The sequence below is a fragment of the Oncorhynchus mykiss genome, chromosome 11 (assembly GCF_013265735.2).
Source record: "Oncorhynchus mykiss isolate Arlee chromosome 11, USDA_OmykA_1.1, whole genome shotgun sequence".
NCBI classification, from domain to species: Eukaryota; Metazoa; Chordata; class Actinopteri; order Salmoniformes; family Salmonidae; genus Oncorhynchus; species Oncorhynchus mykiss.
In genome coordinates, this window is record NC_048575.1 from 15438746 (window position 1) to 15462078 (window position 23333).

At 45.2% G+C, this 23333-nt stretch overlaps 2 protein-coding genes across 3 annotated transcripts in view; one reads left to right on the top strand and one right to left on the bottom strand.

Moving 5' to 3' along the window:
- Positions 1–23333, top strand: part of LOC110535338 (fms related receptor tyrosine kinase 3) — a 102563-nt gene that overhangs the window by 63086 nt on the left and 16144 nt on the right. The window contains 2 exon segments of the mRNA XM_036936644.1: positions 948–1046; positions 19559–19650. Of these exon segments, the coding sequence (XP_036792539.1) occupies positions 948–1046; positions 19559–19650 (191 nt within the window).
- Positions 670–17166, bottom strand: pan3 (poly(A) specific ribonuclease subunit PAN3). Of its 2 annotated transcripts, none has more exons than XM_036934989.1 (19): positions 16872–17166; positions 16391–16728; positions 15180–15295; positions 14658–14730; positions 14349–14530; positions 12543–12687; positions 11943–12175; positions 11713–11817; positions 11408–11465; positions 10083–10244; positions 9843–9959; positions 9640–9741; positions 7772–7937; positions 7093–7180; positions 5307–5446; positions 4840–4969; positions 2676–2740; positions 2403–2541; positions 670–1147 (listed from the first exon to the last, which is right to left on the bottom strand). In XM_036934989.1, the coding sequence occupies exons 2-19, from the start codon at positions 16719–16721 to the stop codon at positions 1004–1006; spliced, it is 2496 nt and encodes an 831-aa protein (XP_036790884.1). In that variant the 5' UTR covers positions 16722–16728; positions 16872–17166; the 3' UTR covers positions 670–1003. The 2 variants fall into 2 exon arrangements, with proteins under 2 accessions (XP_036790884.1, XP_036790883.1); XM_036934988.1 differs by having other exon boundaries at positions 16391–16731; positions 16872–17160.

Sequence of the window (23333 nt, forward strand, 5' to 3'; positions counted from 1 at the left end):
GAGGGACCCTTCAGGAGAGGGAGAAAGAGGGACCCTTCAGGGGAGAGAAAAATAGGGAGGGAGGGACCCTTCAGGGGAGAGAGAAAGAGGGAGGGAGGCAGCAAAGAAAATAATTGAGGCAGAACTGGCTCCATTCTCTAGTTATGCCCAATCCATGGGTTCTACCCCAGAGCTGACAAAACAGTTCCATCCCCCGAGTTCATAATTTGTGTCACAACATTTTCCACAATAGTGTCCATCATTGAGCAATAAAGGAGGGGCTGCCTGGCCTGCCTGACTCTGCTCTAACAAACACAACACACCCCTCAATGGTCTGTTTCAACAGAGTCCCCATCCCAACCCACAGCCTACTCCAAAACTCAGTGGGTTGTCCTTTCTGAGTGAGAACCGACAACTAAGGCTGACTTGGACCGGCCCATTTCATGAATGGGTTCTTTGACCACCCCCTTAGAAAGCATCCAGTGGTCTGTCCCGTCTCTTAATGTGTTGGTATGAAGGGGTGTGGTCTCCAGCAGAGACACGCAGTAGAAAGCCTGATTTATATTCAGTTCTCAGTCTGTGTCGGTGTGTGTCTGACTTCAGCTGTCTGGAGCTGCATCTCGTAGGCCACTCACACATTCATTAAAAGTCAAATAGTGAATCCTTCACAGAAAAAAAAGCAGGAAAAAGTTCAATACCACGTGGTTGGTTTATTTTTTTAGTATCCGTTTTGTTCCCCAGTTCTAAAATAAAATAATGCAGTGTTCATCATCCTTGTTGTCATCGTCACAGCTTCCGTTTCTGTCCACTATTTGTAGTGGCAGCTGCTGGGTTTTTAGGAAAACAACAAAAAAATGATCCTGGTTGCTAAGACAGTGTATGTGACTGATTCAGCAAGTCCCGCCCCCTCTGATGATGTCATCACTATGCGCCTGGTCCTCCGATGTAGTGCAATAATGTGCTTTCAGGTTCAGGGTTCAGGCAGTCCCACCCCGCTGCCTGTGTGTGGGGGGCGGCAGGGGCGCTACAGGGGGCCAGTGGCAGCCGCCTGCTGCAACTCCTGGAAGGTACTGTCGAAGCAGCGCTTCAGGTCTGAGTAGGTCACCACCAGAACACTCTTCTCATCACGAGATACCAGGTTTATCTTCTCAGGCACGCCCGCGTCCAGCTACACAGAGAGACGGGAGAGAGAGACAGATAAGTACTGCTAGACTGGTAGTCCAGCTACACAGAGAGACAAGAGAAATAAGTACTGATAGACTGGTAGTCCAGCTACACAGAGAGACAAGAGAAATAAGTTCTGCTAGACTGGTAGTCCAGCTACACAGAGAGACAGAGAGAGATAAGTACTGCTAGGCTGGTAGTCCAGCTACACAGAGAGACAGAGAGAGATAAGTACTGCTAGGCTGGTAGTCCAGCTACACAGAGAGACAAGAGACAGAGAGAGATAAGTACTGCTAGACTGGTAGTCCAGCTACACAGAGAGCGATAAGTACTGCTAGACTGGTAGTCCAGCTACACAGAGAGAAGAGAGAGACAGAGAGAGATAAATACTCAGACTGGTAGTCCAGCTACAGAGAGAGACAGAGAGCGATAAGTACTGCTAGACTGGTAGTCCAGCTACACAGAGAGACGGGAGAGGAGGGTGAGTGGAGAGGAGAAGTGGGTGAGTGGTGAGGACAAGAAGAGGGTGAGTGGAGAGGAGGGAGGGTGGGTGGGGAGTGTGTGAGTGATTGAAACAGAGGGAGGGAAATTGGAGGGAGAGGAGAACAAGTGGGTGAGTGGTGAGGAGAAGTGTGGGAGAGGAGGGTGAGAGGAGAGTGAGTGAAGAGGAGTGAGGAGGGAGGGTGAGTGGAGAAGAGGGTGAGAGGAGGGTGAGGACAGTGAGGAGAGGACAGAGGGTGAGTGGAGAGAAGAGTGTGAGTGGAGTGAGGGAGGGAGGGAGGCTGAGTGCAGAGGAGGGAGGGTGAGTGGAGAGGACAGAGGGTGAGTGAGTGGAGAGTGAGGGAGGGTGAGAGGAGGAAGAGAGGGTGAGTGAGAGGAGTGTGAGTGAGTGCAGAAGAGGGAGGGTGAGTGGAGCGTGAGTGAGTGGAGAGTGAGTGCAGAAGAGGGAGGGTGAGTGGATAGTGGAGAGAAGGGGGATGAGTAGAGGGAGGGTGAGTGTTTGAGTGGAGAGGAGGGAGGGTTGGTGGAGTGAGTGAGTGAGTGAGTGAGTGAGTGAGTGAGTGAAAGGCACAAGGGAGAAGGGAATGAAATGGAAATGAGAGAAGAGAATGAGAAAAGAGATGAGGGATGGGTGACGAAAAGAGCACTGAGTAAAAGACAGAAAGAAGGGTGAGAACGACCCAGAGAAGAGAGGCAGAAAGATAGAACGAGGGAGAAAGAGAGAAATACAGGAAGAGAAGCAGGAGGAGGCGACATACTTTGTTGAGGCAGGAGACGATGTGGCTGAGGTCTATCCAGGGGGTCCCAGACTCCGTCACCTGATGGAACAGGTGGTCTCTGAACAGTTTCAGCAGGTACCGGTCCCCCGTTTCCGACCACGTACGGTCCTTCTGAAACCTGGCACACAGAGACACACAGAGACACACAGAGTTAGACACCTACAAGTGAAGAGAGCTTGTAGAAGTGTGGAATGAAGGGAGAGTCAATTGGTCGATGTGAAACATTTACTTCAGAGAGATACAAGTACTTACTCTGGCCTCTCGTTGATGGTGCCCAGTTTAGCCAACAGACGGAAGAGACGACCATTCTGGACCTCCTACAACAGATATAAAACAACTTGATTCGTCAAATATCATACTCCTAGAAACACAACACAATGGGTCAAATGTACCATTGATGTTAAGTCCAAAATGTATTATTTTCAACTGTAGGTGGTAGTATTATTTATACACCGAGTACAAAACATTCCTAATATCAAGAAGCACCCTCCCTTTCTGCCCTCAAAACAACCTCAAGTTGTCAGGGCATAATCCAAGGCCTAAAAGTCCTTCTTTAACCCATCTCCTCCCCTTCCTCTACTCCGATTGAAGTGGATTTAACAAGTGACCTCAATAAGGGGTCATAGCTTTCACCTGGATTCACCTGGTCAGTCTGTCATGGAAAGAGCAGGTGTTCCTAATGTTTTGTGCACTCAGTGTATATTACTTTACTGGAGTTAACCAGGCCATCTGCAATACATTTTTGGACTTTTAAATGAAACGGTATATACCCATTGATTCTTGAAGAATATAAAGTATAAATATAGCCTCAATATTTTGATCAAATCTTTATGGCTCAGTTGGTAGAGCATGGCATTTGTAACACCAGGATAGTGGGTTCGATTCCTGGGACCACCCATATGTAAAATGTATGCACACATGACTAAGTCAATGACTAAGTCACTTTGGTTAAAGTGTCTGCTAAATATTATTATAGTAATTGTGATCTCACGGACAGTCAGTCCTTGCATCCATAGCTAAATCAATGAATTTGAGAGTGGTTACATTTCTCCAGTCCTATCCTTCAACTATTTTCCAAAACAGAAGGGGGGGGGGGCACTTTTTTATATTTTGAACTGCAGATTGTTCCTTTAAATAAGTCACCATCAATGCAAACCCACAGAGAGCATGAACACACACACACCATTTCCTGTTCTACACAATTTGACACAGTGGTGCTTATCTGTGTTGTATGTAAGGAAGGAGAAGTACGTGTAAAAGCATGAAGGTTAATGTGGATAAAAATACAACCAGAAACCCATCTGAACAGGAACCCCACACCAAGGGAGTAACATGTCTCTAAGCACAGACACAACTCATAGAATGAAGAGGTGGCATTTCCTGTTTAATGCTAAAGATGGCAGCAGAACCGCTCACACAGGACATAGTCACTCCTCTCTTCCCTGATACAAGCACCAAAACAAAACTGAAGGGGGGGGGGGGGGGGGGGGGGGGGGGGGGCAGAAGAGGAAAGCAGAAGCTGTAGAGTGGACAGAGGGACCACAGCCCACCCCCTGTATCTCCACACCCCTCTCCTTCCTCACCCTTGCCACCTTCCCTTCACCACGCCTTCTACAGAGCAGAGGTCACAAAAACACACACAGCCGTTTGATGCGTATGTGAGTGAAGTACATGACGGGGGAAAAGAGTGTCACGACAGGCCTGATGGAAACAGACAATACTAAATATGCTTGACAAGGTGGGATCTCTACGTCAGTCAAATTAATTATGCAAGAAATGGCGGGGAATTGCCTTTATGAGCAAATACTGATTTAATAACTAACCATCATATCAAAGTCAACTTGGAGTCACACGATGACATGGTGTGTGGCCCTCCCACTACAACTCAGAAAACCATTCCGTTTATTAGGCTACAGATCAACTTCTGATTAACTTCACAGGGTGGGGAAGGCTTGACGCTCCTTCCCAATAAATATCCAGGGTCCTACTCTGGTGGCATGATGATCGATGCTTGGCTGCCATTTCACAGAATAATACTCTTTTGTCCATAACAATCTCATCATGTAGGTAGTCTACCTTCACTGTATCTGCCAGCTGTTGGCTAGAGCACACATACCAACACCAGAGTGGGCACATTTGCTATATAAACGCAACATTTATGACAAAACCCATCTGTAAAGTAGAAAATGAGATGGAAATCCATTTAACTTGCAAGAATGTAAGTGCAAAAGTTATTTGAATTACGTCCTCACGCACAGCCTTTTATCATCAACAAGTCAATTTGATGGAAGCATCTCTGGTGGGAAAATTAGCATATTGTGTGTATGCAGATTTGAGAATATTCACATGAAAATCTGTCACCAATTGGATGAAAACTTAGCTACTGTTGAACTCCATGACCCAACAGTGTGTGTACCTTGGCAAGGTCCTCCTCGATGACATCATTCCTCATCTGTGATGCGTCCAGCTGTGTGTAGAAGCGAGCTCCGATCATAGGCATGATGTCATTGACGCTTCGCAGCCTTGACTGTTCTGTCAGCAGATACCTACAACACAGACAGCATTACTTCAGTCAGTCCAAACTAACAACGCAGGAGCGTCAAACTCAATTCCTGGAGGGTCACGTCTGAGGCTCTTGTTCTCGTCTTTCAATTAGTGTCCAATTAAGACCAAAAAAAACAGGTGAGGGGAGTTCCTTACTCAGCAGTGACCTTTAATTCATCAATCAAGTGGAAAGGAAGAGTGAAAACCTGCAGACACTCTGCCCTTGAGGACTGGAGTTGGACATGTGATGCCATACGTGAGTGTTTGTTGCAGATGCGTGAGCAGTTGATTAACACCAGCTTCATAGCCTTGTGCAGGTTCTGTCTGTGGGTGTCTTACAGGATGAGGTTCTTGAGGTCTGATGAGTAGTTGATTGACACTAGCTCCATGGCCTTCTGCAGGTTCTCTCTCTGAATGCCAGCCAGAGAGTTACAGGCCAGGGCCAACACCACCTTGCCCAGGGATATCAGGTCCGCTTGCTACACACACACACACACACACACACACACACACGAGAAACGGGTTAACAAAAACACACACTACAGGGAGGGGCCATTTCAAAGAATATCAGGTCAACATCTCATAAAGCCAAGTATAACAGACACACACTAGGATTTAAAACTGGATCTGGTATCCTGAGATTTCCCAACCAAGCTCCTTCAAATACATTTTTTAAATAAAATGACAGTTAGTGACATATCAACTCTGGCTTCATTCATACATGAAACTATGTCCGGGACGACACCAGTATCGCGATACGAGGCAAGGAAACAAAGCTGATTTAACCTCTTTAGGAGAGCAGCCCTAATATTGGAAACAAACATGATTATGTTGTCATCCAGAGTCACATGTATTTATTTTCTAAACTACAGCACAAAAAGTTACATACAGCATGTTATTAAAGGGACAATGAGTGAGGTCTGCTTCTCAACACCAGTCATCACTACACTAGCAGTCTACCATATTCACATAACACCAGTCATCACTACACTAGCAGTCTACCATATTCACATAACACCAGTCATCACTACACTAGCAGTCTACCATATTCACATAACACCAGTCATCACTACACTAGCAGTCTACCATATTCACATAACACCAGTCATCACTACACTAGCAGTCTACCATATTCACATAACACCAGTCATCACTACACTAGCAGTCTACCATATTCACATAACACCAGTCATCACTACACTAGCAGTCTACCATATTCACATAACACCAGTCATCACTACACTAGCAGTCTACCATATTCACATAACACCAGTCATCACTACACTAGCAGTCTACCATATTCACATAACACCAGTCATCACTACACTAGCAGTCTACCATATTCACATGACACCAGTCATCACTACACTAGCAGTCTACCATATTCACATAACACCAGTCATCACTACACTAGCAGTCTACCATATTCACATAACACCAGTCATCACTACACTAGCAGTCTACCATATTCACATAACACCAGTCATTACTACACTAGCAGTCTACCATATTCACATAACACCAGTCATCACTACACTAGCAGTCTACCATATTCACTCAACACCAGTCATCACTACACTAGCAGTCTACCATATTCACTCAACACCAGTCATCACTACACTAGCAGTCTACCATATTCACTCAACACCAGTCATCACTACACTAGCAGTCTACCATATTCACTCAACACCAGTCATCACTACACTAGCAGTCTACCATATTCACTCAACACCAGTCATCACTACACTAGCAGTCTACCATATTCACTCAACTGATGTCATCACTTACCTGCATGGCTTCTATACATTGAATTGCATACTATCATGTACAGGCTACATGCAACCTCTTGCCACAGCTAGTGTAGACAATGTCCAATCTCACATTTTAATCTCCAAACTAGCTGTGTGGCAGTGGCAGATGCTAAAATAGAACCGTGGCTAACAAAATGGCTGATACAATGTGGCCACTAAAGTACTTGACAAAATACACATTTCCGGTTTGAATGGGAATACCATGAAGGAAAATTGACACACACACGAACAGGGTACAGAACAGAACCATGTGTCCATCTGAATCAGAACTAGGCTATGTTCTGCCAGACTGACAGACAGGGAGGTTACTGTACCTGGTACTGTGGCATGAGGGTCACATGGTTGGTCTGACTGTTGTCAAACGTTAAGACATCAAACACCCCTACACAGTTCACCCGTAACCTGCAGGGACAAACGGCATGGTGAGATGTGTGTGTGTGTGTGTGTGTGTGGGGGGGGGGGGGGGGGGGGGGGGGGTGTGGGGTGTGTGTGTGTGTGGGGTGTGTGTGGTGTGTGGGGGTGTGTGTGTGTGTGGCGTGTGTGTGTGTGGCGTGTGTGTGGCGTGTGTGTGTGTGGCGTGTGTGTGGTTTCTCCACATTCTGCAGTATGAAAAAAGGAAGCCAGGACTAATACAGAGCTTCTGCTTTCACTGTTCCTGTACAGGAAATAAGCCACCAGATAAGCATCAGGAGGCTGCAGAGACAATGGTTTATACACAGTTCCCTAGCAGGGAACTTCACGTAGCTTGCCCACAATCAAGCAATGCAAAAATGGTGGGAATTCAGGACTAACACAGAGACAGCAGCTGCAACACTGAACTGGTTCGAGGTAGCTATCAGTTCCTGACCACACTGCGTCACATTAAAAATCTGTGTCTCTACCTGGTATCAGAAAACATGGACCTTGCTGGGATCCATAACCTTGGTCACTATTATGTGTGCCTGCAAGGTGTGCATGTGTGTGTGTGTGTCTGCAAGGTGTGTGTGTGTCTACCTGGTCTTGCCGGTGATGAGGATCTTGCTGGGGTCCATGACCCTGCAGGCCAGGCCAGCAGTGTGGATGGTTCTGAGAGCTGAGCTCAGCTGGACAATGTAGGCCCAGATCAGAGACTCAGGAAGCAGACCAGCGTGCTGCCGGGGTGGTGGGGGCTCGTGCTGTCCTACAGGGGGGACCAGACTCACACGATTAGAAACACATAGAGGCTTCTCAAATAAAAAGGATAGACTTCCTAGACCCGTTTTGTTTATTTAACTAGGCAGGTCAGAAGAACAAATTCTTATTTATAATGACAGCCTACACCGGACAAACGCGTACAATGCTGGATCAATTGTGCACCACCCTATGGGACTCCCAATCACGGCCGGCTGTGATACAGCCTGGATTCGAACCAGGGTGTCTGTAGTGACGCCTCAAGCACTAAGATGTAGTGCCTTAGACCGCTGCACCACTTGGGAACCAAATGTCAAGACACGTAGTCACAGACATACAACACACACACAATGAACACTTGAGAGAGGTGTTAGTGTGATATAGAGTAGTAATTACAATGGAGGTCAGAGAGGCTGAGAGGCTCTGCTTCCTCTGGGCCTGCCTAGTAGCTATAGCACCTGTCTCAGGATCAGTTTCAGCCACAGCTTCCCCCCACCCCAACTACAGCACGAGCACACCAGCAACCACACACACACACGACATCCCTACTATCACACAGACCAGCAACTGTCAGTGCTGGCACCACAAACATCCACCCCCTACACCCCTTTACCACACTCACAGAGACCCCGCTAGCACCGGTCGCCTCGCAGAGACCCCGCTAGCACCGGTCGCCTCGCAGAGACCCCGCTAGCACCGGTCGCCTCGCAGAGACCCCGCTAGCACCGGTCGCCTCGCAGAGACCCCGCTAGCACCGGTCGCCTCGCAGAGACACCGCTAGCACCGGTCGCCTCGCAGAGACACCGGTCGCCTCGCAGAGACACCGGTCGCCTCGCAGAGACACCGGTCGCCTCGCAGAGACACCGGTCGCCTCGCAGAGACACCGGTCGCCTCGTAGAGACACCGCTAGCACCGGTCGCCTCGCAGAGACACCGCTAGCACCGGTCGCCTCGCAGAGACACCGCTAGCACCGGTCGCCTCGCAGAGACACCGCTAGCACCGGTCGCCTCGCAGAGACACCGCTAGCACCGGTCGCCTCGCAGAGACACCGCTAGCACCGGTCGCCTCGCAGAGACACCGCTAGCACCGGTCGCCTCGCAGAGACACCGCTAGCACCGGTCGCCTCGCAGAGACACCGCTAGCACCGGTCACCTCACAGAGACACCGCTTGCACCGATCACCTCACAGAGACACCGCTAGCACCGGTCACCTCACAGAGACACCGCTAGCACCGGTCACCTCACAGAGACACCGCTAGCACCTGTCACCTCACAGAGACACCGCTAGCCTCACAGAGACACCGCTAGCCTCACAGAGAACCTGTTGTGGAGGGGGTACGTTGGGGTCAATATGAGAGCGGTGGAGGGGGTACGTTGGGGTCAATATGAGAGCGGTGGAGGGGGTACATTGGGGTCAATATGAGAGCGGTGGAGGGGGTACGTTGGGGTCAATATGAGAGCGGTGGAGGGGTACGTTGGGGTCAATATGAGAGCGGTGGAGGGGGTACGTTGGGGTCAGTATGAGAGAGGTGGAGGGGGTACATGGGGTCAATATGAGAGCGGTGGAGGGGGTACGTTGGGGTCAGTATGAGAGCGGTGGAGGGGGTACGTTGGGGTCAGTATGAGAGCGGTGGAGGGGGTACGTTGGGGTCAATATGAGAGCGGTGGAGGGGGTACATGGGGTCAGTGTGAGAGAGATGGAAAAAGACTCACCCCACTTCCTCTTGGTGAAGTAGGAGTCGGCAGTGGGGTCGTTGAAGTGCCTGCTAAACATGGTCTCTGCCCCCGCATGGAAGTCATAGGAAAACACCAACGCTGAGAGAGAAACAGGAGGTTAGTGTGGGGGTTATGAATCAAACATACACTGAAACAAAAACCAATGGAAACACACTTAGAGACCCCCACACACAACTCACAGTGGTCTCCAAAGGCCTTGGTGGTGAAGACCTCCCTCAGGGTAACAGAGTTGGAGTGCTGGATCTTCTTCCACATGTCCACCAGCATCATACACTTGGTGTTCACCAGCCTGAAACCTGGACACACACACACAGGAAAGACATTTAGAGAACATGACCACTCAAGAATCATTTTATTTTCAATCAAGGCTGATAATTTAAAATCCCAAGGACATGAAGGCAAAGTGTGTGTGGTCTCACCATGTACCCTCCTCAGGCAGTAAGGCAGGTCGTCCTTGCTGTTGACGGCCTTGTAGCAGGAAGTGATGTAGCTGAAGTTGCTGGTCTTCTGCAGGCGGTTGGGAGGGGGGACAGGCTCCAGGGGAAACAGGCTGTGGTAGCTATCCACCTCAGAGGGAACACCTGGGACAGGGATACACATCATGAGAACACACGTACACAGAGTGGACAAAACATTACAAACACCTGTTCTTTCCTTGACAGACTGATCAGCTGAAACCTATCATCCCTCATTGATGTCACTTGTTTTAACAAGTGTAGATGAGGGGGAGGAGACAGGTTAAATAAGGAGTTTTAAGCCTCGAGACAATTGAGACATGGATTGTGTATGTGTCTCATTCAGAGGGTGAATGGACAAGACAAAAGATTTAAGTGCCATTGAACAGGGCATGGTACTAGGTGCCTGGCACCGGTTTGAGTGTGTCAAGAACTGCAACGCTGCTGGGTTTTTCATGCTCAAGTTTCCCAAGTGTATCAAGAATGGTCCACCACCCGAAGGACATCCAGCCAACTTGACACAACTGTGGGAAGCAATGAGTCAACATGGGCCAGCATCCCTGTGGAACGCTTGATACCTTGTAGAGTCAACATGGGCCAGCATCCCTGTGGAATGATTGATACCTTGTAGAGTCAACATGGGCCAGCATCCCTGTGGAATGCTTGATACCTTGTAGAGTCAACATGGGCCAGCATCCCTGTGGAATGCTTGATACCTTGTAGAGTCAACATGGGCCAGCATCCCTGTGGAATGCTTGATACCTTGTAGTCAACATGGGCCAGCATCCCTGTGGAATGCTTGATACCTTGTAGAGTCCCTGCCCTGACAAATTAAGGCTGTTCTGAGGGTAAAGGGGGGTGTACACAGCGTATATACACCAAAACACAATGTCTACATCAAATACATCAGTTGAAACTCATCTTCATCTTAAGTTTTGATAGTTGAACAACTTGACAATGTTCTATAAAACCAACCAGTGACTATTTGTGTGTGTGTGTGTGTGTGTGTAAACTGTCGTCAGGAATCCTACAGACAGAGACACGACTCAGCTGCGAGTATCACTTTCAGCCAGCAAGGAAACTCCACATCGACCGCAACAGAAGCTACACAACGATACAGTCAGAACACATTTCAACTGTCCAACAATGACCACAACGTCAGAACCCATATCAACTGTCCAACAATGACCACAACGTCAGAACCCATATCAACTGTCCACAATGACCACAACTCCAATAATAGCCCCTCCACTACCTCTATTCAGCCAATCAGGGAAGGAATGCTTTACCGGTGTTCTCTGACTGGTCGATCTGAGCCATGGTGATTAGATGTCTGTTTATCAGCTCCTACAGGGAACCATAGGAAATGACATCAGAGATCAACACTGACATCACAGTATGATTGGAGGATTAGAACAGAGCCAGACAAACAGAACCAGGTAGATGAGAGAGAAAGAGTCAAACATGGAGACAGGGCAAAAAAGAGAAGGGACCAAAAGGGAAACAGAAAGTTGGTTTCAGACAAGAAGAACCAGGGGGGTGAAGAGAGAGAGAGAGAGAGAGGGATACTGACAAATTAGAGACGGGGGGGTACCTGTCGGAGTTCATCAGCCATGAAGAAGGACGGAGCGTTGGCTTTGGGCTGCATGTAGGCCACGTGGGGAGCAGTGGGGGGGTAGATGTGGTAGGTAGGAAACACCTGCACAAAAACACATTTAACGACTGTACTTCCTATTGATGGAGAAATCATAACTGACAGTCCACTGATGATAATGCGGAATTTATTTTCAATGCCGTCAGTAAAGGCAACTAAATGGAACGTACCATCCCGGCCATGGGAGCGGGGGTGTTGTCGGTGTAGAAGTAGGTGGTCCCCCCCACCGTCTCCTTCTGGATGATGTGGGCCCCCTGGTCAGACACACTGGTGGGCACCATGTAGTTAGCTGGATTGGGGTTGTTGGGGTTGGGGGTGTGGCTGCGCCGGCGAGGGGCAGGGGAGGTGTGGGGGGTGATTTTGGGGGAGTGGAGGGGGGAGGACCCTGCAGAAAGAGACATCCCTGTGGAGAGGGGGGGTACCAGAGAGGACATTGGTTAAGCAGAGGTACAGAGTTCATTGGGGTGGCTCCAATCATTGTTCTAACGGGTGACTGACTATGGTGGAATTCATCATGCTGGGGATTTACTTGAATAATACATTGTCTGCTGTTTTTTCTAGAGCATCTCCATTGTATGGAGTCCATTCACCTGTTTTCCAGGAGAACAATGGGAAGTAACATCATTAGAGAACCTCTACACTGCAAACTCACTCAACCTGACATATCCACGATATGGTGCAAAAAGAGAGCAGGGCTGAAAGCAATACAACCCCTTGGTTGGTGGGTTCTAAGTCAGAGAATGAAGTGGTTTCTGTAGTGGATGGCTCACCGGGTGCTAGGGCAGCGGCGGTGGAGCTGCTGAGGCTGGGGTGGGGGAAGAGGGGCAAGGGGAAGGCTGGAACACTGGACTGGACCATAGTGGCCATGCGGGGAACCCCCTTAGGGATGAACTCATTGGCTGTAGGGTTGGGAGCCTGGGAGAGCGAGCGAGAGCGTGAGAGAGAAAGAGCGAGAGATGCATGATATTAGAATTAGATTAGGTTTTTCTGCTTCATCAGAGATTGTATTAGTATAATGTTTGTTTCCTTGTAAGCAGCTTTGGCTTCATCGCATACTGGAAAACATACATTTCTCTATGTATTTATTTGGACAGTGGAGCTCAAACTTTTAATTTGGCTCTATACTCCAGCATTTTGGATTTGAGCGCAAATGTTTTATATGAGTAGACATCAGGGGTGCAACTTTAGTTTTCGAAGTGGGGGGGGACATCAGTTTTTTTATCCGGTCGAATAAATCCTCCAAACAGCCTGCCCAATCCCTCGGAGGCGTGTGTCCGCATGGTCCTAAAGCACACTATTGCCTCGTTTTGTATCACATTTCAATAATAAAACACGGGGAGACAAAAATAACATTTCAGAACGTCCCCAGTGAAAGTTGCATCCATGGATGATAGTACAGAATGTCACTTTATTTGAGGGTATTTTCATACACATCCGTTTAACCGTTTAGAAATAAAAGCATCTAGTCCCTCCATTTGAAGGTGTCACTATTAATTGGATAAATTCACTTATAGGGCTCTATTTTCAGCTGGCGTAAGGAGGCGGAACTGTCAAACGCACATTAGTTTGCAATTTCATCATGTAAAATCTGGCGCACTGGCATTTTCCAGCTATTGCACCAGGTTCAGCAATTTACCAGTCTAAAAATCAGCTGGTTTGCGCTGAGGTGGGAGAGATGGAAATATTTTAGGTGTGTCCTTATTTTTTTTTACAAATATGCCAATTTCAGTGAATGCAACTAGGGATATTTAAGACCGATCAAAGCTGGTTTTAGCAGTAATGCAATTGGTTATGGCATCGATTTTGCCATGAATCGTGAACAATGATGAGTGAGAAAGCTGCAGATGCACAAAGATCATGCCCCCAAAACATACTAACCTCTCCCCATTACCAATAACAAGGGCCTCTCTCACTGATCATTAATCACAATTCATTCATGATTATCTGTAATATTGGTAGCATCCACATTAATGTAGAAGTGTTCAGAAACATTCTATTATTATTTACAATAAAAGTGACTTCAAAATGACAATACATTATTTAGCATTAATTTCTATTGGGCACAACATAATCCGAAACATAACCAAAACAAACTGCAAATGCATCCAACAAGTTTGTAGAGTCACAAGCTTGATGTAGTCATTGCGTGCTAAGAATATGGGAACAAATACTAAACTTGACAAAATTGATTACACTATAAATGAAATTTCTCCAAATACCTATGACACCTCCATTTCTAAATATAAACAAAACATGAAAACACACTCAAATAAAAAGGTGACTTTTTGTCATTTTGCCTCAGAACATTTGATCTCAAATCCAAAATGCTTGAGTACAGAGCCAAATTAAACGTTTTAGCTTCACTGTCCAAATAAATACGTAGGGGAATGTATAAAACAACCAACAGAGAAAGGATGACATTAGCTAGAGAAAACACACAACCCAACCACCACGGATGGGTTTAAGTTGAACTATTTTCCACAGTAGGCCCTAAAAAAACACAATAAACGCCTCAAAATCCAACTATTACCCTTGGTTGATAACTGCACCAGGACCCAGGGTAGTGGTGCTCTTACCTTTCTCCTTTGTGATATGCTCAGAGCACCAAAGTCACTGAAGAGTGAGGACATGGGAGAACTAACTGGATCAGGAAGAGGACATAGAGGAAGAGGGAATGAAGACTGTGTTGTCCACGGAGAGTTTTCCATCGACCCACAACTCTGACCTGGTCCAACTGCCAGGGTTCCATGGAATAGATCTGTCAGTGATGTCATGGGTGTTCCAATCAAAGAGTTAGAAACTACTTCAATTATAATTCTACAGTTATTAGTGTCAATGATCTGATACATAAAGTGTTCTGTAGGTGCTGGGTTCTAACTTCTTACCGTGAGCGCTGTGGCTAAAGTTCTTTGCACCATCATCAAGGAGACTGGGAGAACTGCTGCTGCTGGTCATTCTCTACAAAACAATCACAAACAAAACACAGATGCTTAAAAGTGTACTCTCTTAGTTAGCTAACATATCCTAGCAAAGCAAACAATCCTGATTTTCTTAAAAGGTACTAGTCTGTAGCAAAATAATTCCCATTAGTATCTGCATCACTGGCTGATTGTCTTGGAATTCTGTTTAGGTGTATAAATATGGTTGAATTACAGATTAAATAACCTACATATATGCACAATTGAAATAAACAAGCACCTAGGCCTACGCAATTACTTGTCTTTGGATGAGTACTGAACCAGACTTTCTGATTAACATACAAGAAGAACACCTTTTCCACATTAGCACTATCATTCAGTAATTGACCCATATTTCCTCATTTACCGTAGATCTAAAGCTGGTACCGGAACACCTGAGTGCATCTGTTCAGTCAGTACTATATAGTTTCATTCTGAGGCTGGTCATACCTGCATCATTGAGTATTTAGACTCTGCGGGGCTCCCGAAGCCGTTGACCCCAATGAAGCTGCTGCTGAAGTAGGAGTTGGTCAGATTAGCATCAGTCCCACCCTCCATACCAGGGACTGCAGAGGACAGGGATGAGGGGTTCAGAATCAGACATCCCTTCTACTACACAGGCACAAGATCTGGATGGTCCTGGTAAATGTCCTATTCAATGTTTGGAAAACATTATGGAGACTGAGACAAGCGATGCCAAACAGACTATCAGCCTAATGTATTGTTTGGCCAGTTGATGGTCGAAAACATCTAAATTAAAGAACAGCTCACTTTCTCCCTTAAAGAGTCAACAAGAATCTCATTAATTAAATGGCTGTGTGAAGCAAAATCGTTTAACTAATGTTGACTGTCTTCATTTGCAGGACTGGTCCGTTACAGATGAGTAGCCAATCAGCAAGCTTCTTGAGAAGATGTAAACACTTAAACTATATCCAGTCAGCTAGCTAGCCAACTTGTGTTCAAAATGATAATATCCACGTTGCAATCAAACGTGTCATTGTGCATAGTTCAATGATATCACATACAGCTGTGTGGTGGTTGCAATATGTTGCTAGTTAATTATGCTAACTAGCTACTAAATAAAGGGACTTCAATAACACTGCAGCAGCTGTTTTGGGTTAGCATGTAAGCTAGCTAGCCATCCTACTCATGCATGAAGACAAGAATGATAAAATATCTCGCTTCCAAACTATTCCACATTAACTAGCTAATTAGATAGATGCATTAACTAGCGCGTTAACGTAGCTATTGCAAGAGTTGTGCAAACGTTAATTTGCCACAAACTTTGATTTTGCAAGAGTTGATTATGGCTAGGCTAAGTTGTTTAGCCATAGTTTGATAGTTAACAAGTTAGCCAATGATTGTCTGAATTTGCCCACTCATGTCTTGAAGCGGTCAAATACAAAACACTGAATTGTCTCAGTTAGCTAAATGCATTATTTGAAGGAGCTCAAGCGTCGACGCTGGATGAAAACTTTAGTGCTCCGACACTTTAATTAGGTATGCTTGATTGTGTAGCTTGAAAAACACGTTTTGGGGGCAGGGGCCTCAAAGAATCCCCGGGCTCAATTTTAACAAAGCCACTCACACGCCCCAAAACCAACAACCACCGATGAGGATGTGCTAGGCCCTGTCGTGTCGAACAGACCAAGCATACTCACTGGTTAACAGCTGTCCATCCAGAGCCGTGCCTGCAGACCCAAGAGAGTCGCTCTTTTTGGTGACGGTCGCCACCCCTACCGGGCAGGCCGGGGGTGCACTAAGCGGATACCCCGCTGCCGTCACGGCTCCTCCTGACATGGATAAAGGGACAGGGCTTCCTCCACCGTGAAGAGACATGTTTGCCATGGACGGTTCCTCGTGCAAAAACTGACACTCGTCCCCATAAAAGCAAGTCTTGTCCTTTGCGTAGTATCGGCAGAACTTCACCTTGACGCAGGGTATTCCGACACCCCCGAGCGGAGCAGCTGAAGCTGGGAGTCCACTGTTCATGGCACCGCTGCTGCCGCCGGAAAATATTCGAACATAGAGAGACGTCGATTGCTAGTTAGCTTGCTCTCGAGCTGGGTTAGATTAATGTAAATACAAAGCGATATGCAACAGCAAATATGATTCGTCCAAACCTAAAATTACATCACTCACATATACGTCTAGATGATAAGGACATCGCGTTTGATAAATCCTGGTCGTTTTTGTCGCTACCCATGTAGCTGGCCTAGCTAGTAGCTAGCCTGTTGTTGAGCCTCGTTCACCCTTGTTGTTGTTGTTTTCTGCTCTCTGGCTACTCCGCTAAGAACCAGCTAGCATAGCATTGCATTGTGGGTAGCTTGCTACAAAGCAAAGTGTGTAATCATTAGTCCAAACAGTTGCAAAACGTTTCATTTTTGAAACGAAAACAACCGTTTCTATTAGACAAATTCAGGTAGGTCCCGCCCCGTTTCGTTCCGTTTGCTTCCGTTTAAGAAACGTTTAGCAACAGGTTCGGCGTAATGAATACGCCCCAATGACATGTGAAGCGGCTTTGACTGAGGGACAGCATTTCTGTCTGTGTACAGAAACAACGATTTCCTATACAGAAATATGTTAGTTTGTCACCATACCAAATCGTTGTATAGAATATGCAGTCATGAAAGTGCAAGTGACGTGTGATATTAAACCTCTGTGATGTAGTAAATCACTGATGTCACAGAAAAGGCTGAATGTCATGTCACATTGTAGCAAGCCAACATTTAGGACTGTTTGTTACATTGTAGCAGGCATTACACAGTATTCCTTTTCCCTTTGACATTTCACCAGTCATTGGATTACTCGTTATTTGTATTATGTTAGCAACTATGAAAGTAATCACTTGATAAAGACATTTCTGTAAAGTAAAATACCTATGGTCCTACAATATTATTATCAATCCAATGAAAATGTGAGAATATATGAGAATATTTCAGACTAAATAAATGTGTGGGATATTTTATATACATTTGGTTTCATTTTATTAGGTTATTAGAAATATTGCTATATAATAAGTAAGCGGTTATTACATTAGGGCCCATAGGCTCTAGTTCATCACCAGGTAGTCTGGCAGTTAGAGTGTTTTTTTAATACATTTTTTATTTAACCTTTATTTAACTAGGCAAGTCAGTTAAGAACCTATTCTTATTTACAGTGATGGCCTACCCCAGCCAAACCCTAACCAGGATGACACTGGGCCAATTGTGCGCCGCCCTATGGCCTCCCAATCACGGCCTGTGGTGATACAGCCTGGAATCGAACCATGGTCTGTAGCGATGCCTCTAGCACTGAGATGCAGTGCCTTAGACCGCTGTGCCACTCTGGAGCCCAGCGTTGGGCCAGAAACCGAAAGGTTGCTGGTTTGAATACCTGAGCCGACAATGTGAAAAGTCTGTCAGTATGCACTTAACCTAATTTGATTCAGTTTTGATCCACTTAACACTAATTTGATCCAGTTTTGATCCACTTAACCTAATTTGATCCAGTTTTGATCCACTTAACCTAATTTGATCCAGTTTTGATCCACTTAACCTAATTTGATCCAGTTTTGATCCACTTAACACTAATTTGTTGCTGTACTACTACCCTGTAAAACTACACATTTCACTGCACCTATCTGGTGTGACAATATACACTACATATACAAAAGTATGTGGACACCCCTTTCAAATGAGTGGATTCGGCTATTTCAGCCACACCAGTTGCTGACAGCACACAGCCATGCAATCTCCATAGACAAACATTGGCAGTAGAATGGCCTTACTTGAAGACCTCAGAGACTTTCAACGTGGCACAGTCATAGAATGCAACCTTCAACAAATAAGTGTTGTTATTACGAAGTGGAAATGTCTAGGAGCAGCAATGGCTCAGCCCTGAAGTGGTAGGCCACACACGCTCACAGAACAGAACTGCAGAGTGCTGAAGCACTTAGCGTGTAAAAATGGTCTGTCCTCGGTTGCAACACTCACTACCAAGCTGCAACAGTGAGCCAGGCCTAATCAGCCAACATCAGTGCCTGGCCTCACTAATGCTTTTATGGCTGAATGGAAGTAACTCCCTGCAGAAATGTTTGAACATCTAGTAGAAAGCCTTCCCAGAAGAGTGGAGGCTGTTATAGGGGACCAACTCCATGTTAATGCCCAGGATTTTGGGAATGAGATGTGTCCACATACCTTTGGTCATGAGGTGTATATATTTTTTCAAAGCCAACCATCGCAATTTTCGTGGCCTGACATTCAAAGTTACTGTGATAACGTCATGAACCTTCAAGTACCAAATAAGTCTCTGAAAAAGAACCGCAGATCAAACGTCACACATAAAAGATACCTTCTTGGGGCATCACTCTCGAGAGCTTCTCATTGTGAAAAAAAAGAGACACACGTTGAACACCAATGCCAGTGAAGGGAAATAGCAGAGTTCTCATCGGTGAGTTATTAAAATAATCAACAACGTTTTTAATTCCCAAAATAATCAATTGAATATTATTATCTCTAATCGCGTTATTTACATTTGTTTGTCTTATGTCCAACGACTGTTTTATTCGATAACCCTAAAATAACAATCCCAGCCTATATATTGTCAAAATACGTTTTATATTCTGTTGCACTACACTATATGCTGAATTTGATACTTTCCCATAGTCCCAATTTCCCCAATAGACATATCACCCACCTGCTGCGCATAATTTTGTATTTTTTTAAATGCATCAAAAGCTGTATTTTTTGTCTTTATCTGAAAGAAAAACATTACAACATGTTGATGATTATTCGTGTTGATTAGCTGTTATAAACTCTTGGGTTTCGCTGATCTTGTTCTCTCTCCAGCTGCGCTCCTGTTGCTGTTCGCCCGTTGTGATGGAAACGCGTCGCAGCCTCAGGGAGACTCACATCGAGCGCACTGTATCACCAGCCTGGAGGTAGGTGGCTAAACTGTGCATCCGTGGGATTATAATTGACCAAATTGACCGGTCACCCACTCTAAACCTATGGCACATCAGGTTTTGGCCTCATCCAGGTTTTCAAACAGTTGTTCAAGGAAATTAGCCAGGGACGAGAAAGGAGAGTGGGCGAGCTGCAGCCGGTGACTGTTGCGGGAAAACATTAGTACACCTGCTCTTTCCATTACAAACTGACCTGGTGAATCCAGGTGAAAGCTATGACCCCTTATTGATGTCACTTGTTTAATCCACTTCAATCGGTGTAGATGAAGGGGAGGAGGTGGGTTAAATAAGGATTTTTAATCCTTGAGAAAATTATTAAAATATGGGTTGTGTATGAGTGCCATTCAGAGGGTGAATGGGCAAGGCAAAATATTTAAGTGCTTTTGAACGGGGTATGGTAGTAGGTGCCAGGCTCACGGGTTTGAGTGTCAAGTACTGCAAAGCTGCTGAGTTTTTCATGCTCAACAGTTTCCTGTGTGTATCAAGAATGGTTCACCACCCGAAGGACATCCAGCCAACTTGACAAAACTGTGAGACGCATTGGAGTCAACATGGGCCAGCATCCCTGTGGAACACTTTCGACACCTCGTAGAGTCCGTGGCCTGACGAAATTAGGCTGTTCTGAGGATAAAACGGAGTGAAACTCAATATTCGGATGATGTTCCTAATGTTTTGTACACTCAGTGTATGTCACGGACAGTAAAGAAAGACCCGTGTCCTCCGTTCGGTTCCTGTTTAATAATCATTTAATAATGGAAGCCCATTACAGCCATTCATTATTATTAGTAACCATGAATTCCAGTAATTACCTAAAATACACATTTTAAAATATAAATACAAAATGCAAACAGAAAGAAAAACATGGTCATAAAAAACAAGCCCATTCATCGTTAATTAGGTCCTCAATCAGCATTCTGAATTTCCCTAGAGGCAACAAAACATCACATTTAAGATTGTTCCACAAATAAGGTGCAGAATAACGGATTTACCTAACTCAGTAGTCTCTATATGCGTTCAATACTAAATTCAGGTCAATATAGTTTTTTTGTGGTTCAATGAAGGCAGATAGCATACGCAACAGTATCATCAGCATACAAGTAGTGCAGGTGACAATTATTTTCAAACCAGTCAACATTGTTAATGTAAACAGTAAGAAGTACAGGACCCAGAATCAACCCCTGCAGAACACCTTTCGTAATATCCAGGAAACCCGATTTAATACCATCAGTAGGAACACGTTGAGTTCTATCTGTCAAGTCATTTTTAAACCAGTTATATGCAGTCTGGTCTAGGCTAATTGAGGAAAGCTTTTTATAGGTCAATGAAGGGGGCAGCACAATCTTGCCTTTTATCCATACAGTTAACCACATCATTTATAACTAGGGATGCAGTAGAGATAGTGCTATGACCTATTCTAAAACCTTACCAATGTACATTTAAAATACATTTCAAAGATAAGAAAGATCTTAGCTGAGAATTTGTCAACGATTATAATATTTTAGTTAGGCAAGAAAGTTTAGAAATAGGGCAGTCATTATTTAGATTACAAGGGTCACCACCTTTGTGAAGGGGGAGTACATGGGCTGCTTTCCAAACCTTGGGGATAGTACCAGATTTAATCATTAGGTAAAAATATGGTTTAATGATTCAGCAATCAGGGGGGCAGAGAGCTACAGCAAAACTGGATCAAGCATATCAGCCCCAGTGGATTTATTTTTTTTACATCAATCTTAAGCAAGGCATCAAGCACATCACAGATAGTAAATTGTTAATATGAAAACAAAGATTCACTAGAAGTTGAGGGGTTAACTGTCGGGTCAGCTAGAGGCTGGCGGAGGGAAGAGCAGTCGATTGACTGACCAGGGTCAATTAAACCACCATCTCTCTCAAATAAAAAGCTTGCAGAGGTAAAATTATAATTAAAAACATCACTTATCCCATTCTTCTCAGTTATGATGCCAGAGTCAAACAGAACTTGCTTATGCAGAAAGAAGCGCAATTTCTACGCTTCAGTGCATTTTCAGTTTTCCAAAATGTATAAGGATCACCAGCAGAGTCAGAGATAGAGTTTTAAAATTAGCTTGATCTAGCTTTCTTATTTTTATTTTTATTTTTTTATTTATTTGACCTTTATTTAACCAGGTAGGCTAGTTGAAAACAAGTTCTCATTTACAACTGCGACCTGGCCAAGATAAAGCAAACAGTGTGACACAGACAACAACACAGAGTTACACATGGAGTAAACAATAAACAAGCCAATAACACAATAAACAAGTCAATGACACAGTAGGAAAAAAAATAAAGTCTATATACAGTGTGTGCAAAAGGCATGAGGAGGTAGGCAATAAATAGGCCAATAGGAGCTAATAATTACAATTTAGCAGATTAAGACTGCAGTGATAAATGAGCAGATGATGATGTGCAAGTAGAGATACTAGTGTGCAAAAGAGCAGAAAAGTAAATAATAAAAATAATAAAAACAGTATGGGGATGAGGTAGGTAGATTGGGTGGGCTATTTACAGATGGACTATGTACAGCTGCAGCGATCGGTTAGCTGCTCAGATAGCTGATGTTTAAAGTTGGTGAGGGAAATAAATGGAGATAGTACATCTGTATCTCAATTATCTCAGTTGTCTGAAAGATTGCCAGTCCGCTACAGAGTCAGTTTTTCTTGCTTTGGCCCAGGCCTGATTTCTCATCTGAATGAGCTCAGATAGCTCCAAAGAAAACCAAGGGTTAGATCTATCTTTGACTCGAAATAGTTTAAAAGAGGCATCTTTATCTGCCAGAGGAATAAATAGGGCTTTCATATTTAGCTGTGTGGGTTTTGAGATCAATTGAGTCAGATTAAAATCTATGCATGTACTCTTAAATTGATCTGAGGCAGAGGGAAGCCAATCCAGATTCAAAACCCTTAAAATGACCAACTGCGAGGACAAAAAAGGTGTTAAACACTCAGATATAGCGCTAATAGCATCCGCCATGGCAACAGGGGGGAGGTAAATCCCAGCAACAAATAAATGTGTATTCTGGTTTATGGACACATCTAGGGGAAATTGAAGAGGTAGGTGTGGAAGGCAGTATGGCATAGTTCAGTGTATCTGCATGCAGTTCCTGGTAGGGAAGTGGTGGAGGGTGGTGTGGGGGGCAGTGTTGCTGGCTGTTCTCCAGTCTCTGTGAGGCACCACCGGACGTAGTTCTAAAGGAGCGTCTGATTTGTCTCAGGGAGTTGATGACTGGTCTGTCAGGTGAGGTGGACTGGCCATCCGGAGCAACATCCTTTAACGAAGGTGGGGACTGTCTCTTTGTACAGGTCTACATTGTCGTAAAGACAGTCCAGGCTGAGGGTGGGATGGTGGGCCAGGTGTATGATGGGCCATAGCACACATTCCTGAGAGAGGCTGGCATTTACCCTCTGGATGGTGGCAGGATGAAAATCTCTCCTCTGGAGCAGGTTAGATATTACAATCTTTGCAACAGGGAAGATGGTGGAGGCCCTCTCCATCACTCCCCTTAGTGATGTGGCCACCCTCTCTTGTTAGGCTCGCAGGTCATTGATCCCAAGGGGAATGATGATATGGCTAGGGGAGCCAAGCTGGGCCACAGTCAAGAGCTCAATAGCTCCCTCTGTTGTGGGGCAGTATAACGTTTCCACTTT

What these genes read in the sequence shown, in the direction of transcription:
- pan3 (XM_036934989.1), bottom strand. Translation starts at nt 16,721, where the DNA reads ATGAACAGTGGACTCCCAGCTTCAGCTGCTCCGCTCGGGGGTGTCGGA. An exon ending in CTTTAGCCACAGCGCTCACG is followed by an intron (nt 14,531 to 14,657) that starts GTAAGAAGTTAG and finishes CATCACTGACAG; the next exon opens with ATCTATTCCATGGAACCCTG. An exon ending in GACCTCAAGAACCTCATCCT is followed by an intron (nt 4,970 to 5,306) that starts GTAAGACACCCA and finishes TCTGTGTTGTAG; the next exon opens with GTATCTGCTGACAGAACAGT.